Below are 12,167 nucleotides of genomic sequence, written 5' to 3'. Positions count from 1 at the left end.
AATATAAATTTTCAAAGTACAGTTAATGGATTACAATGACTCCCCCCCCCCCATAATTTCCCTCCCACTCACACCCCTCCCATCTCCCGCTGCCTCTCTCATTCCATTCACATCAAGATTCATATTCAATTATCTTTATATATAGAAGAGCAATTCAGTATATATTAAAGATTTTATCAGTTTGCACCCACACAGAAACACGAAATGTAAAATACTGTTTCAGTACTAGTTATAGCATTACTTCACATTGGGCAACACACTAAGGACAGATTCCACATGAGAAGTAAGTACACAGTGACTCCTGTTGTTGACTTAACAATTTGACACTCTTGTTTATGGTGTCAGTAATCTCCCTAGGCTCTAGTCATGAGTTGCCAAGGCTATGGAAGCCTTTTGAGTTCGCCGACTTCGATCTTATTCCGACAGGGTCATAGTCAAAGTGGAAATTCTCTCCTCCCTTCAGAGAAAGGTACCTCCTTCTTTGATGGCCCTGTTATTTCCAGTGGGATCTCACTCACTGAGATCTTCCATTTAGGTTGTCGTCGTCGTCGTCGTCGTCGTCGTCGTCTTCTTCTTCTTCTTCTTCTTCTTCTTCTTCTTCTTCTTTTTCTTTCTTTTTTTTTTTTTTCAGAGTGTCTTGGCTTTCCATGCCTGAAATACTCTCATGGGCTCTTCAGCCATATCCAAATGCCTTAAGGGCTGATCCTGAGGCCAGAGTGCTATTTAGGACATCTGCCATTCTATGAGTCTACTGTGTATCCCGCTTCCCATGATGGATCGTTCTCTCCCTTTTTGATTCTATCAGCTAGTATTAGCAGACACTAGTCTTGTTTGTGTGATCCCTTTGACTCTTAGATCTATCAGTGTGATCAACTGTGAACTGAAATTGATCACTTGGACTAGTGAGATGGCATTGGTACATGCCACCTTGATGGGATTGTATTGGGATCCCCTGGCATGATTCTAACTCCACCATTTGGGGCAAGTCCGATTGAGCATGTCCCAAATTGTATATCTCTTCCCTCTCTTATTCCCACTCTTATATTTAACAGGGATCACTTTTCAGTTAAAATTTAAACACCTAAGAATAATTGTGTGTTAATCACAGAGTTCAACCAATAGTACTAGAACAAAACAAAGAGAAAATACTAAAATGGATAAAGTATTACATTGTACATCAACAGTCAGGACAAGAGCTGATCAAGTCACTGTTTCTCATAGTGTCCATTTCACTTCAACAGGTTTCCCCTTTGGTGCTCAGTTAGTTGTCACCGATCAGGGAGAACATATGATATTTGTCCCTTTGGGACTGGCTTAATTCACTAAGCATAATGTTTTCCAGATTCCTCCATTTTGTTGCAAATAACCGGATTTTGTTGTTTTTGACTGCTGTATAGTATTCTACGGAGTACATGTCCCATAATTTCTTTATCCAGTCTACTGTTGATGGGCATTTAGGTTGGTTCCAGGTCTTAGCTATTGTGAATTGAGCTGCAATAAACATTAATGTGCAGACAGCTTGTTTGTTTGCCAATTTCATTTCATTTGGGTAAATTCCAAGGAGTGGGATGGCTGGGTTGTATGGTAGGGTTATATTCCGGTTTCTGAGGAATCTCCAGACTGACTTCCATAGTGGCTTGACCAGTTTGCATTCCCACCAACAGTGGGTTAGTGTCCCTTTTTCCCCACATCCTCTCCAGCATCTGTTGTTGGTAGATTTCTGTATGTGAGCCATTCTAACCGGGGTGAGGTGAAACCTCATTGTGGTTTTGATTTGCATTTCCCTGATTGCTAGTGATCTTGAACATTTTTTCATGTGCCTGTTGGCCCTTTGGATTTCCTCTTTTGAAAAATGTCTATTGAGGTCCTTGGCCCATCTCTTAAGTGGGGTTTTTTTTTTATATTGTGGAGTTTCTTGATCTCATTGTAGATTCTGGTTATCAACCCTTTATCTGTTGCATAGTTTGCGGATTTCTTCCTTTAAAAAATGCCTGTTCAAGTCCTTTGCCCGTTTCTTAACTGGGTTGTTTGTTTATTGCTGGTGAATTTCTTGAAATCTTATAGATTCTGGATGTAAATCCTTGATCAGTTTTATAGTTTGGAAATTTTCCTCCCATTATGCCAGTTGCCTCCTCAGCTTGTGAATGTTTCCTTTCCAGTACAGAGCTTCTTAGCTTGATGTAATCCCATTTGTATATTTTTGCTTTTATTGCATGTGCTTCTGGGGTCTTTTCCAAGAAGTCTTTGCTTATGTCAATATCTTGCAGAGTTTCCCCAGCATTCTCTTTAATTTAATGTATCAGGTCATAGATTCAGATCCTTCATTCATTTCAAGTTGATTTTTGTGTAAGATATAAGATAGGGGTTTTGATTTATACTTCTGCATGTGGAGATCCAATTACCCAGCACCATTTGTTGAAGATCTTGTCCTTTCTCCAGGGATTGATTTTAGTTCCCTTGTCAATGATTAGTTGGTTGTAGATGCATGGGTTGTTTTCTGGAGTTTCTGTTCTGTTCCGTTGATCTTCATGTCTGTTTTTCTACCATTACCGGGGTTTTTTGATGTTAACTCCCTGTAGTATGTCTTAAAATCTGGTATTGCTATGCCTGTAGCTTTGTTTTTGTTGTCTAAGATTGTTTTAGCTGTTTGAGGTCTCTTGTGTTTCCATATGAATTTTAGCATCATTTCTTCTCTGTGTGTGAAGAATGTCATTGTTATTTTGTTTGGGATCACATTGAATCTGTAAATTGCATTCAGTTGTATGGATATTTTGATGACACTAATTTTTCCAATCCATAAGCAAGGAAATTTCTTCCATTTTTTGTGTCTTCTATTTCTTTTTTTAATGTTTTGTACTTTTCACCTCTTTGGTTAAATTTATTACTAGGTATTTAAATTTTTTGTAGCTATTGTGAATGGGACTGATCTTAGAAGTTTTTTCTCTGCCATGGCATTGTCTATGTGAAAAAAGGCTATTGATTTTTGTGAGTTACTTTTATATTCTGCAACTTTACCAAGCTTTCTTCTGAGTTCTACTCCTAGTGGAGTCTTTTGGTTTCCCTATGTATAGGATCATGTCATCTGCAAATAGGGCTAATTTGACTTTTGCCTTTCTAATTAGTATTGCTCTATTTTCTTCCTGTTTTTCCCCCCCTTTTTTTTAAAAACATTTATTTGAAAGGTAGAATTAGAGAGAGGAGAGTGAGAGAGAGGATTTAAGATGAGAAATCTGCTGTCATTCTAATTGGAGATCCTCTAAGGGTAATCTGGAGTTTCTTCTTGCACATTTTAGAATCTTTCCTTTATGTTTTACTATTGAAAGTTTGAGTGTACTTGTTGTGGTGAAGATCTTTTCTGGTTATGTCTATAAGGAATTCTATGTGCTTCCTGTATTTGTATGTTCCTTTCTTTCTTCTAATTAAGGAATTTTTCTGTATTATTTAACTGTTTTGTGATTTTCATTTCTTGGTTACATTTATCTTTCTCGCCATGGCATAGTCTATGTGTACAAGACAATGTATAAAACAAAGGCTATTGATTTTATTATTTGACATATTGAATTCTTCATTTCTAACATTACAGTTTAATTTTTCTTCAATATCTTTATCTCATGGGAAATTTTTATCCACATAATATATGGATTTCTTTAACTCATGAACTTCTCATTGCTTTTTGAGTAATCTTATGATCATTCATTTGGATTTCTTTTCAGGAATTTAATCAATCTCTTCATCTTCCCATTCTAAAATTGAAGTGTTATTGTATTCCTTTGGGGGAGTCATATTGTCTTCTTTGTTTTACTTTTCTCATGTTTCTGCTTTTATTGTTAGGCATATGTGGAACCACTGGTTGATTTTCTCCTCTAATGGATTTTACCTTTTCCTTAGGTGCTGGGCAAGACCAGGGAGCTCCTGTCAGTGGTTAGGCATTGTGCCAGATACTTGACTCTCACATTGGGCATGGTAGATCTCTGTTGTCAGCAGTGGGGAAGACACGATCACATTTGTTGTAATTATACCTCAGTTCCAATCTCCCAAGGTGATTAACACCCAGGGCAGGCCACCGTGGCTACACACCCCACTCACGCATTTGTAAGAACCACACAAAGGATCTATGTGGTCCTCAGTGTGAGCACAGACTCCTGTGGAAAGATCCACTCCAGGCACTCAGGGAATTCTGAGCTTCTAAAGCCAGGCACCATGAATTTCCATAGACTTAGCTATACTCCATGCCCTGTCATGTAGTCACAGAATCTCCAGAATCATAGCATGTAGGGCTCCCACTATCATGGGGTACAGGGGATCCACCTATATCCCTCACCACTCCATCCACAGAGAGAGCTGAAATATTCTCAGAGCCAGCTGCCTGTTGGTGTGCTGTCTTGGCAGTTGGAATACAAGCACCTGTGTGGTAGAGAGGATGGAGCACCTTGGGCTTAAATGGGTGCCCCACTCCCTGCCAGCCCTCCAGGCCAGACTCAAAGTCATTGGGAACCACAAATTTATTCCTTAGATAAAATGTCCTACTCACACATGTGTAGACAACAGCAGGCTGTACTTGCCTTTTAACATGGTGCTTCCTCCCTACTAGTCACTGGGAGCCCTTGTTGGGGGTATTGCAGTGATGGAGAGATAAGGAGAGCAAAAATAAAAGATCTTCAATCTGCTAGTTCAGTCCCCAAATGCCTACAAGAGCCAAGGCTGGTGCAAGCCTGAGCCAGGAGCCTGGAAGTCTATTTGAATCTACCATTTGGGTGGAAGGGGCCCGAGTACTTGAGGCATCTTCTGTAACCTCCCTTGGATGGAAACCTGAATCAGATGTGTAGGAGCTGGTACTCAAGCTGACACTCTGAGATGGGTTGTGTTTGTTCCCAGCTGTGGCTTAACCCACTGTACTACAATACCTATCCCTGAAATGGACATTTTATATGACTCTGGATGCATATACACAGACACACACACACACACACACTCTTTAATGTGTGTATCATCAGCTCCTGACCTTGTGGAAAGGTAGATTCTGATATATTCTATCTAGAGCATTACAGAGAATCCATAATGCTGTAACGTTCCCAGGCTATGTCAGTGTTATTTGTCTGTAGGTCATTTTGTCTAACTGTATAGTCTGTTTTTATGCTTCATTAATCACAAGCCATAGTTAAAAAAAGACTACTATGATTCTTCATATTGTTTCCTTTTTATCTTTAGAAATAATGTTAAAAAATAAAAAGGTCAAAGATGGTTTGACCTTTCAGCATGTCTTTGAACACAGGAGCTCATAGAAATACTGTATTCCACTGTTAACTGGGATTGCTGAGATTATGGCATAGGTAATCAACCCAGATTGCTTTGAATAACTGTACTTCCTCCTGTATACCACTCCCTTACATGCTACTGCACAACGAAGACATTGTTACCAAGGGAGTCAATTCAGTCATAAACCCATAACGAAAAGCAACACTAGCAGAGCAACTATTGTGTGAGAAGAGATATAGGTAAGGAAGAGGATTGTGTGGCTAAACTCACCTTGTAGGACAAAGCACTAGTTATAGAGTGATCCCACTAAGGTCAGACCACTGCTACCACTTGCCGAATTGCTGATCCACTGAGCTAAGTGTTCATAGTTCCTGAATATTCTTCACATGCTTTCTCTCCTTGTTATTTAACTTCCTCACACCGAACCTCTCTGCCATCACAAAATAACTTGAAGTTTTAATTATCCCCATACAACATACGGCAGATGTTTTAGTGCCCTGTATTTTCCAAACTAGAGAAATTTTTACCTTGTCCTAAATTCAACATATTATAAACTGTCACATGCAGAAGTAATCATTATTTTATAGCAGGATTGAGATTCTTCACTTGTTTTTTAGAAAAATCACTTTTAATTCTAATTTTGGCAAGACTTAAAAATATACACCAAGGAAGACTGAATAATACTGAACTGAAATTTATTCTTTCCTGACAGTACATCTATCAGGGGGAAAAATCAATGAAAATAAATTAGTGTTCCTTTTATCATCTTTTGCAGGAGGCATAGTGGGGTTTGGGGAGTACATCTATTATTTATAACTGCATTGTACAAGAGCCTTTAAAATAGTGCAGTAGAAGTCAATAGATAAATAAGTTTTTGAAAGCACTGAAGTCCAATAAACACTGCATGTAAATTTAAATATATAAAAATAGGATATTGAATTTCAGCTCTTTATGACTCGTAAGCAAAGCATTATACATTTATATTTAAAATAGATTTTCCAGTTTTAAGAGCATCTACAAATACTACTGTATCAGCTTTCTGAGCAAATATCCCTGTTTGTATCTATATTATTAAGTAAAAAAAAATAAATGAAGGGGGATTTTTATATTATTCAAACTTCCAGCAATTTCTATTGGATCAAGGTCTAGGTTTATCAAATAAGATGTTGTAGCAAAAATATTTTAAAGACATTCTATGTAAATAACATAAACACAAAAGGAAGAAATCAAAAAAGTGGAGAAAAGTGTTGTTTGTAGTCAGGGTACTCAAATTTGTCTTCATCTATGTGTTCTTGCTGAATCTGGTATTTTTTTTTTCATGTGTATAATTAAAATGATAGAACTATCTCATATTGAAAGAATCATTTGGATTTCATGTGAGAACATAAAATTCTATGCCAATTATAAAATGTCATAAGTTTTTATTAAAATTTTAAAAACATTCCAGTTTTATAAATAATTTTAAAAGTAGCTGAATAGATGAAAATAATTAGGCATTGAGCCCTAAATGAACTTCAGGTGTGAAGGCAATTGTATGAACATTTTAACATGATAATAAGAAAAAGTGTTCTGTACATCCAACTCAGTTGTTATTCCTTTATAATTATGTGCAAGAAGCATGTTATTATTGACATGATCTCCCCCAAATTTGTTCTTTTTTGCTGAATTCATCAAGTCAAACAGTCTGCATAGGATTCGTGAATTCTTAGGATTCTATTATCACAAGATATTTTGTTTCAAGAAACAAAACAACTTCCACAAAGAATTGACCTTATCTCAAGTAAAAAATTCTAAGCAACAGGTTCTCCAGCATGAACTTTGTACTATCTGTGGGAAAGAAATGTCTCATCTGCCCAGCTCACAAACTAGACACATTGTGTTTGGGGCCCTGATGACAATGCTGGGAGTTCCTATGTCCACTCATTGTGCCTTCTTGTCCTCCAGAAACACAAGTGCTTCAAACTGAGGATAAAAGCGGAAGATAAAGTTTGTAACTGAATGAATGTCTCCTTTCGTTACTTTCACTTGCAGTCCTCCTAACAGGATTTCTCTCTGGATTGCTTTTTGCAGTATTACTACTCGGTCAAGGATATCTCAGTCGGAGGGATGTGCATCTGCTATGGTCATGCCAGGGCTTGTCCACTTGATCCAGCGACAAATGTAGGTATATTTATAGAATGCCTTGGCAAAATGAAGCTCTGAACTGTGAAACGCTTTATGAGAGGCTTTGCTGACCGGGTTTGCTGCGGATGGCTGCCGGGTCCCCTCTTAGTTAGTGCAACACAAAGCTGTGCCAGGGTGAAATAGAGCCGGCGGTTGGGATGATGGACTCTGAAGTCAGCAATCACAGTATCAGAAAACAGATTAGTTTTTTTTTTTTCCCCCAAAAAAGACTCCAAACGGGTCTATCTGTTTTGAAATCTCTCTAGTGATGACAGCTTGCAGTACGATTTAGCCTTCAAGGATGCCTGTCATCAGTCAACCTGGCCATTTCCTTTACAATGCTTAATCAAAAAAAAAAAAAATGCACACAAAGAAAAATGTGAGTGGATGTAAAATTATAAATGACCATGGAACAAGACGTGGAGGTAGGACAAGGGTGACAAAAGTAGCCTAGAAGAGAGAATGAAGAGCATTGAAAGTGCCAGACCAGAAGCTGCTGGCATGTTTTTGGATGCAGTGTTTCACTGAAGACAATGTATTAAGTGAACATACCCTGAAGAGGATGAATGAGCATCGGTTTCCTTTCTTAAAAATTATAATTTAAAATAAAACTCTTTACTGTATATATAAGAACTCAACTGAATAGTAAAACCAGTGAATGTAGATAGGGCCGTGGGTTTTTCTTTTCCTTCAATAAGTAGCATGACACTCAAAACTAACCGCCTAACTAATAGATTATAGTGTTGTCTCCTAGGAAGACTCAAATACCCTGGGATAGTTTTCTGACTCAAGTGGTGGTGTTGATTTCTGCATGATGTGAGTGCTATCTCTCAGGCATACTTACTGATGGGGCAGTGTTTCTTTTAAAATGTGTTAGAGAAAGAGAGAGAGAAACGCAATAGAGCAAGAGATGATGAGAGTGTGGGCCCAATCCACTGATCCTTCCCCAAATGCTCATAGTACTCAGAAGGCCAATGCCAAAACTTGGAATCCAGTCCAGGTCTCCAACATAAGTAGAAGGGTTTGCATTAGCAGAAGTTGGATTCAGAAGCCAGAGGCGGGTATCAAAGCTAGCCACTCTGATAAGGGATGCAGGCTTAAGTGGGCAGCCAAATGCCTACCTCTGTTAGATTTCTGTTCACCCTGTGCTCATACATAGATTCCTAGGAATTACCTCTATCTTCTTTACCAAGATCAAAAAATGTTACCAGCACTTTGAGGGAAGCCATAAAATAGATACATCTGACCTGAAAATCCTGCAACTCCCAGGCCTCAGAAAAGAGAATTCAGCCTTCAGGACCACTTCTAATGGGCCTCCCTGATTGCTACCAAACAGAAACCCAGGGATTCCAGAACCAGCCCTTACCTCCCTGTGTTGGTACTTACTAATGTACCTGCTCCATTTCTGGCACTGCTTCCTCCCCAGGCTGACAGTTGGTTTGCATTTAATATCTGGACTAGAAGTATCTTCTCTTTTTCATACTACGGTTTCATTCCAAAGAATGCTAACGTGTGCGTTCTCCTCCTTTCTGAATAGAAATCTCGCTGTGAGTGTGAGCATAACACATGTGGTGACAGCTGTGATCAGTGCTGTCCAGGATTCCATCAGAAGCCTTGGAGAGCGGGCACTTTTCTGACGAGAACCGAGTGTGAAGGTAGGTTCTTGAAAAGCCAACAGGTGTGTCCTCCTTTCTGTCCCGGGACTCTGCTAGCATCAACATGGGGTATTTTAGGGAAGTCTAGATTTCTGATTTATGTGTGTTATCCAAGGTAAGGCTGGTGAATTCTTTACCTTGCTTAGTGGCTTGGCATTTAAGGTTTAGTTACTTTATTTTTTAAGAGTAGAAGAGGGTTGTGGGGGGAGGGAAGGAGAGAATGTAAGAGCAAGAGAGAGATAAATCTTCCATCCACTGATTCACTTTCCATATGACAACAACAACAACTGGGGCTGGGCCAGGCTGGAGCCACCTGGTCTTGCGCATGGGTTACAGGGACCCAGGCACTAGAGTCCTATTCCACACCCTTACCAGGTGCATTAGCAGGGAGCTGGATCTGAAGCAGAGCAGCTCAGGTGCAGATCGCCAGTGTGGCAAGTGGCAGCTTAACCCAATGAGTCACAACACCAGCCTCTTTTTGTTTTTTGAATTGGGCACATGTTTACCAAATACCTATGAATTCACCATTGTGTGAGGATTATAAGAATCAGGTAAAGCATGGTGTGCATTTGATGTCCTCAGGGTGAACCTGATGCAATTAGTGTAAAGGAAGTATAGATTAATAGAAATGTAAAAAAATGTTAAAAAAAATACCAGAGACAAGGTTTCTACAAATATATATCTATAAAATGGTTTTGAAACATGTGAATAGCTCCAGCTCCATCTAACTGCTTTCTTTGCAACCCCATGCTCTGCGTTCCTTTCCTAAGAAATAGCCTTTTAATAACCATCATCTAATGAATGGAGAAAAAGCAGAGTGAGAGATTATACCCATTATAGTCAGTTTATTACCTGAAAAAAAAAAACGTGCTAGGACTCATTAGTTACACTTTTAAGAGTGGTGTTTAGGACCATAGCTACAAAGGGCACAAGAGATTGAGAACACAAGATTAAGTTTGTGACAGTGAACATTTATCTTAATAGTAGGTATTGATATTTTAAATATATGGATTCTCATTAATATCAGCAGTAGAAAGCTGCCAGTATTAAAAGTGGCATCAGAAACAATCATGAACATAAACCATCCTATAGCACTTATTGAAGAGTGACCATCAAGAATAAAAGCCAACATTGAAAAACAGCAAAATGACTGATTATGCAATGTGTCAATTTTTATTTATTTATTTATTTATTTATTTTACAGGCAGAGTAGACAGACAGAGAGAAAGCTCTTCCTTTTGCCGTTAGTTCACCCTCCAATGGCCACTGCGGCTGGCGCGCTGCAGCCGGTGCACCGTGCTGATCCGAAGGCAGGAGCCAGGTACTTATCCTGGTCTCCCATGGGGTGCAGGGCCCAAGCACTTGGGTCATCCTCTACTGCACTCCCGGGCCATAGCAGACAGCTGGCCTGGAAGGGGGGCAACCGGGACAGAATCCGGCGCCCCGACCGGGACTAGAACCCGGTGTGCCGGCGCCGCTAGGTGGAGGATTAGCCTATTGAGCCGTGGCGCCGGCCATAATGTGTCAATATTAAACAGCACTCATGTAAGGTTTAATATCACTTTAAAGGCATTCCCACTGTCTCGTTTTTCAGAAGGGAAATGCCTAAGAGGTGTACAGGATGCCCTTCCGCAGATTATTGCCAACTGGGACAGGTGAGGAACATGTCCTTCTGGAAATTTCTCAGGCCCAGTACAGACCTCAGATTTCTGACACACTGTAAATTCAAACTAATATAAAGCCAGTTCAACTGGATTCAAATATTAAAACATTATTTTTATTTTTAAAAATACCATATTTATTTATTTTGAAGGAGTTAGAGGGAGAAACAGAGTGCAAGACCATCCATCCCTTGGTTCAGTTCCCAAATGGCCCTAATGACCAGGACTGACCAGACCAAAGCCAAGAGACAGAAGCTTCATCCATGTCTCTTATGTGGGTGCAAAGGCCCAAGCAGTTGGGCCATGCTCTGATCATGTTCTTTGCCAGGCCAGTAGTAGGTAGCTGCATCAGAAGTGGAGCAGACAAGCTGGCACCGCAGCTCACTAGGCTAATCCTCCTCCTGTGGTGCCGGTACTCCGGGTTCTAGTCCTGTTTGGGGCCTGGTTCTGTCTCGGTTGCTCCTCTTCCAGTCCAGCTCTCCGCTGTGGCCCAGGAGGGTAGTGGAGGATGGCCCAAGTGCTTGGGCCCTGCACCCCATGGGAGACCTGGCTCCTTGCTTCGGATCGGCGCAGTGCACCGGCCGTAGCAGCCATTTAGGGGGTGAACCAACAGAAGGAAGACCTTTCTCTCTGTCTCTCTCTCTCACTGTCTAACTCTGCCTGTCCAAAAAAAAAAAAAAGAAAAAAAGTGGAGCAGACAGGACACGAACCAGTGCCTATATGAAATGTCACATCATGGGCAGAAGCTTAACACTCTACACCACAACACCAGACCCTCAGATAAACATTTTAGAGAATCTTTTCTAAGCACATTTTATTTCAGTTCATGACATTTATATGGGCTCTAAAACAGGCTAGATGTATATATGTTAAACCAATAGCAACCCTATATATTCATTGATAAGCAAAGTAAGATAACATATTTATTATGATAATAATAGGTCTTTAAAGCTATTTCATTATAACATACTTTATTCATAAAACATGGCAAATATGGACAACTACAAAATATATTTTCAGTTTAAGATGCGGCACCTGCTGGCTGTGTCTTCAGGGCTTTCATTTTCTGCACATATATTGTTTGCTGTTTGGTTTGTGATGACCTGCTTGGAAAGACGCTGAGAGATCTCCCTCCAAACTGGAGGTCATTATGCTAAGTGAAATAAACCAGATCCAGAAACACAAATATCACATCTCTTCTTTGTGGAAGTTGGTTTATATATCGAATATAAATCATTACTAGGACCTGTCTGCAGGCAAGGGCCATCTCTGGATTAAGACCCACCACTGCTGGGACCACCAGGGACCCAGCATTTGTTTGCTACAACTACTCCCAGCTCCAATCTAGCTAATCCTTCATATTCTTCACAGCTTCTCCTAAAGGGAGAAACATTTATTCCAAAGCACAATTTGGGATGGCATGCCACCTAAG

The 12,167-nt window shown here is 39.8% G+C and overlaps 1 protein-coding gene across 1 annotated transcript in view; it reads left to right on the top strand.

Annotated features, from left to right (window-relative positions):
• Window positions 1–12,167, top strand: part of LAMA2 (laminin subunit alpha 2) — a 705,005-nt gene that overhangs the window by 264,660 nt on the left and 428,178 nt on the right. Inside the window, exons 8-9 of the mRNA XM_089333528.1 lie at window positions 7,327–7,416; window positions 8,957–9,074. Coding sequence (XP_089189654.1) covers window positions 7,327–7,416; window positions 8,957–9,074 — 208 coding nt within the window. The remainder of the gene's footprint in view (window positions 1–7,326; window positions 7,417–8,956; window positions 9,075–12,167) is intronic.

This window comes from Oryctolagus cuniculus, chromosome 5 (genome assembly GCF_051225735.1).
Source record: "Oryctolagus cuniculus isolate XC-2025 breed Fujian yellow rabbit chromosome 5, ASM5122573v1, whole genome shotgun sequence".
NCBI classification, from domain to species: Eukaryota; Metazoa; Chordata; class Mammalia; order Lagomorpha; family Leporidae; genus Oryctolagus; species Oryctolagus cuniculus.
This window is presented reverse-complemented; position numbering and strand designations above follow the sequence as displayed.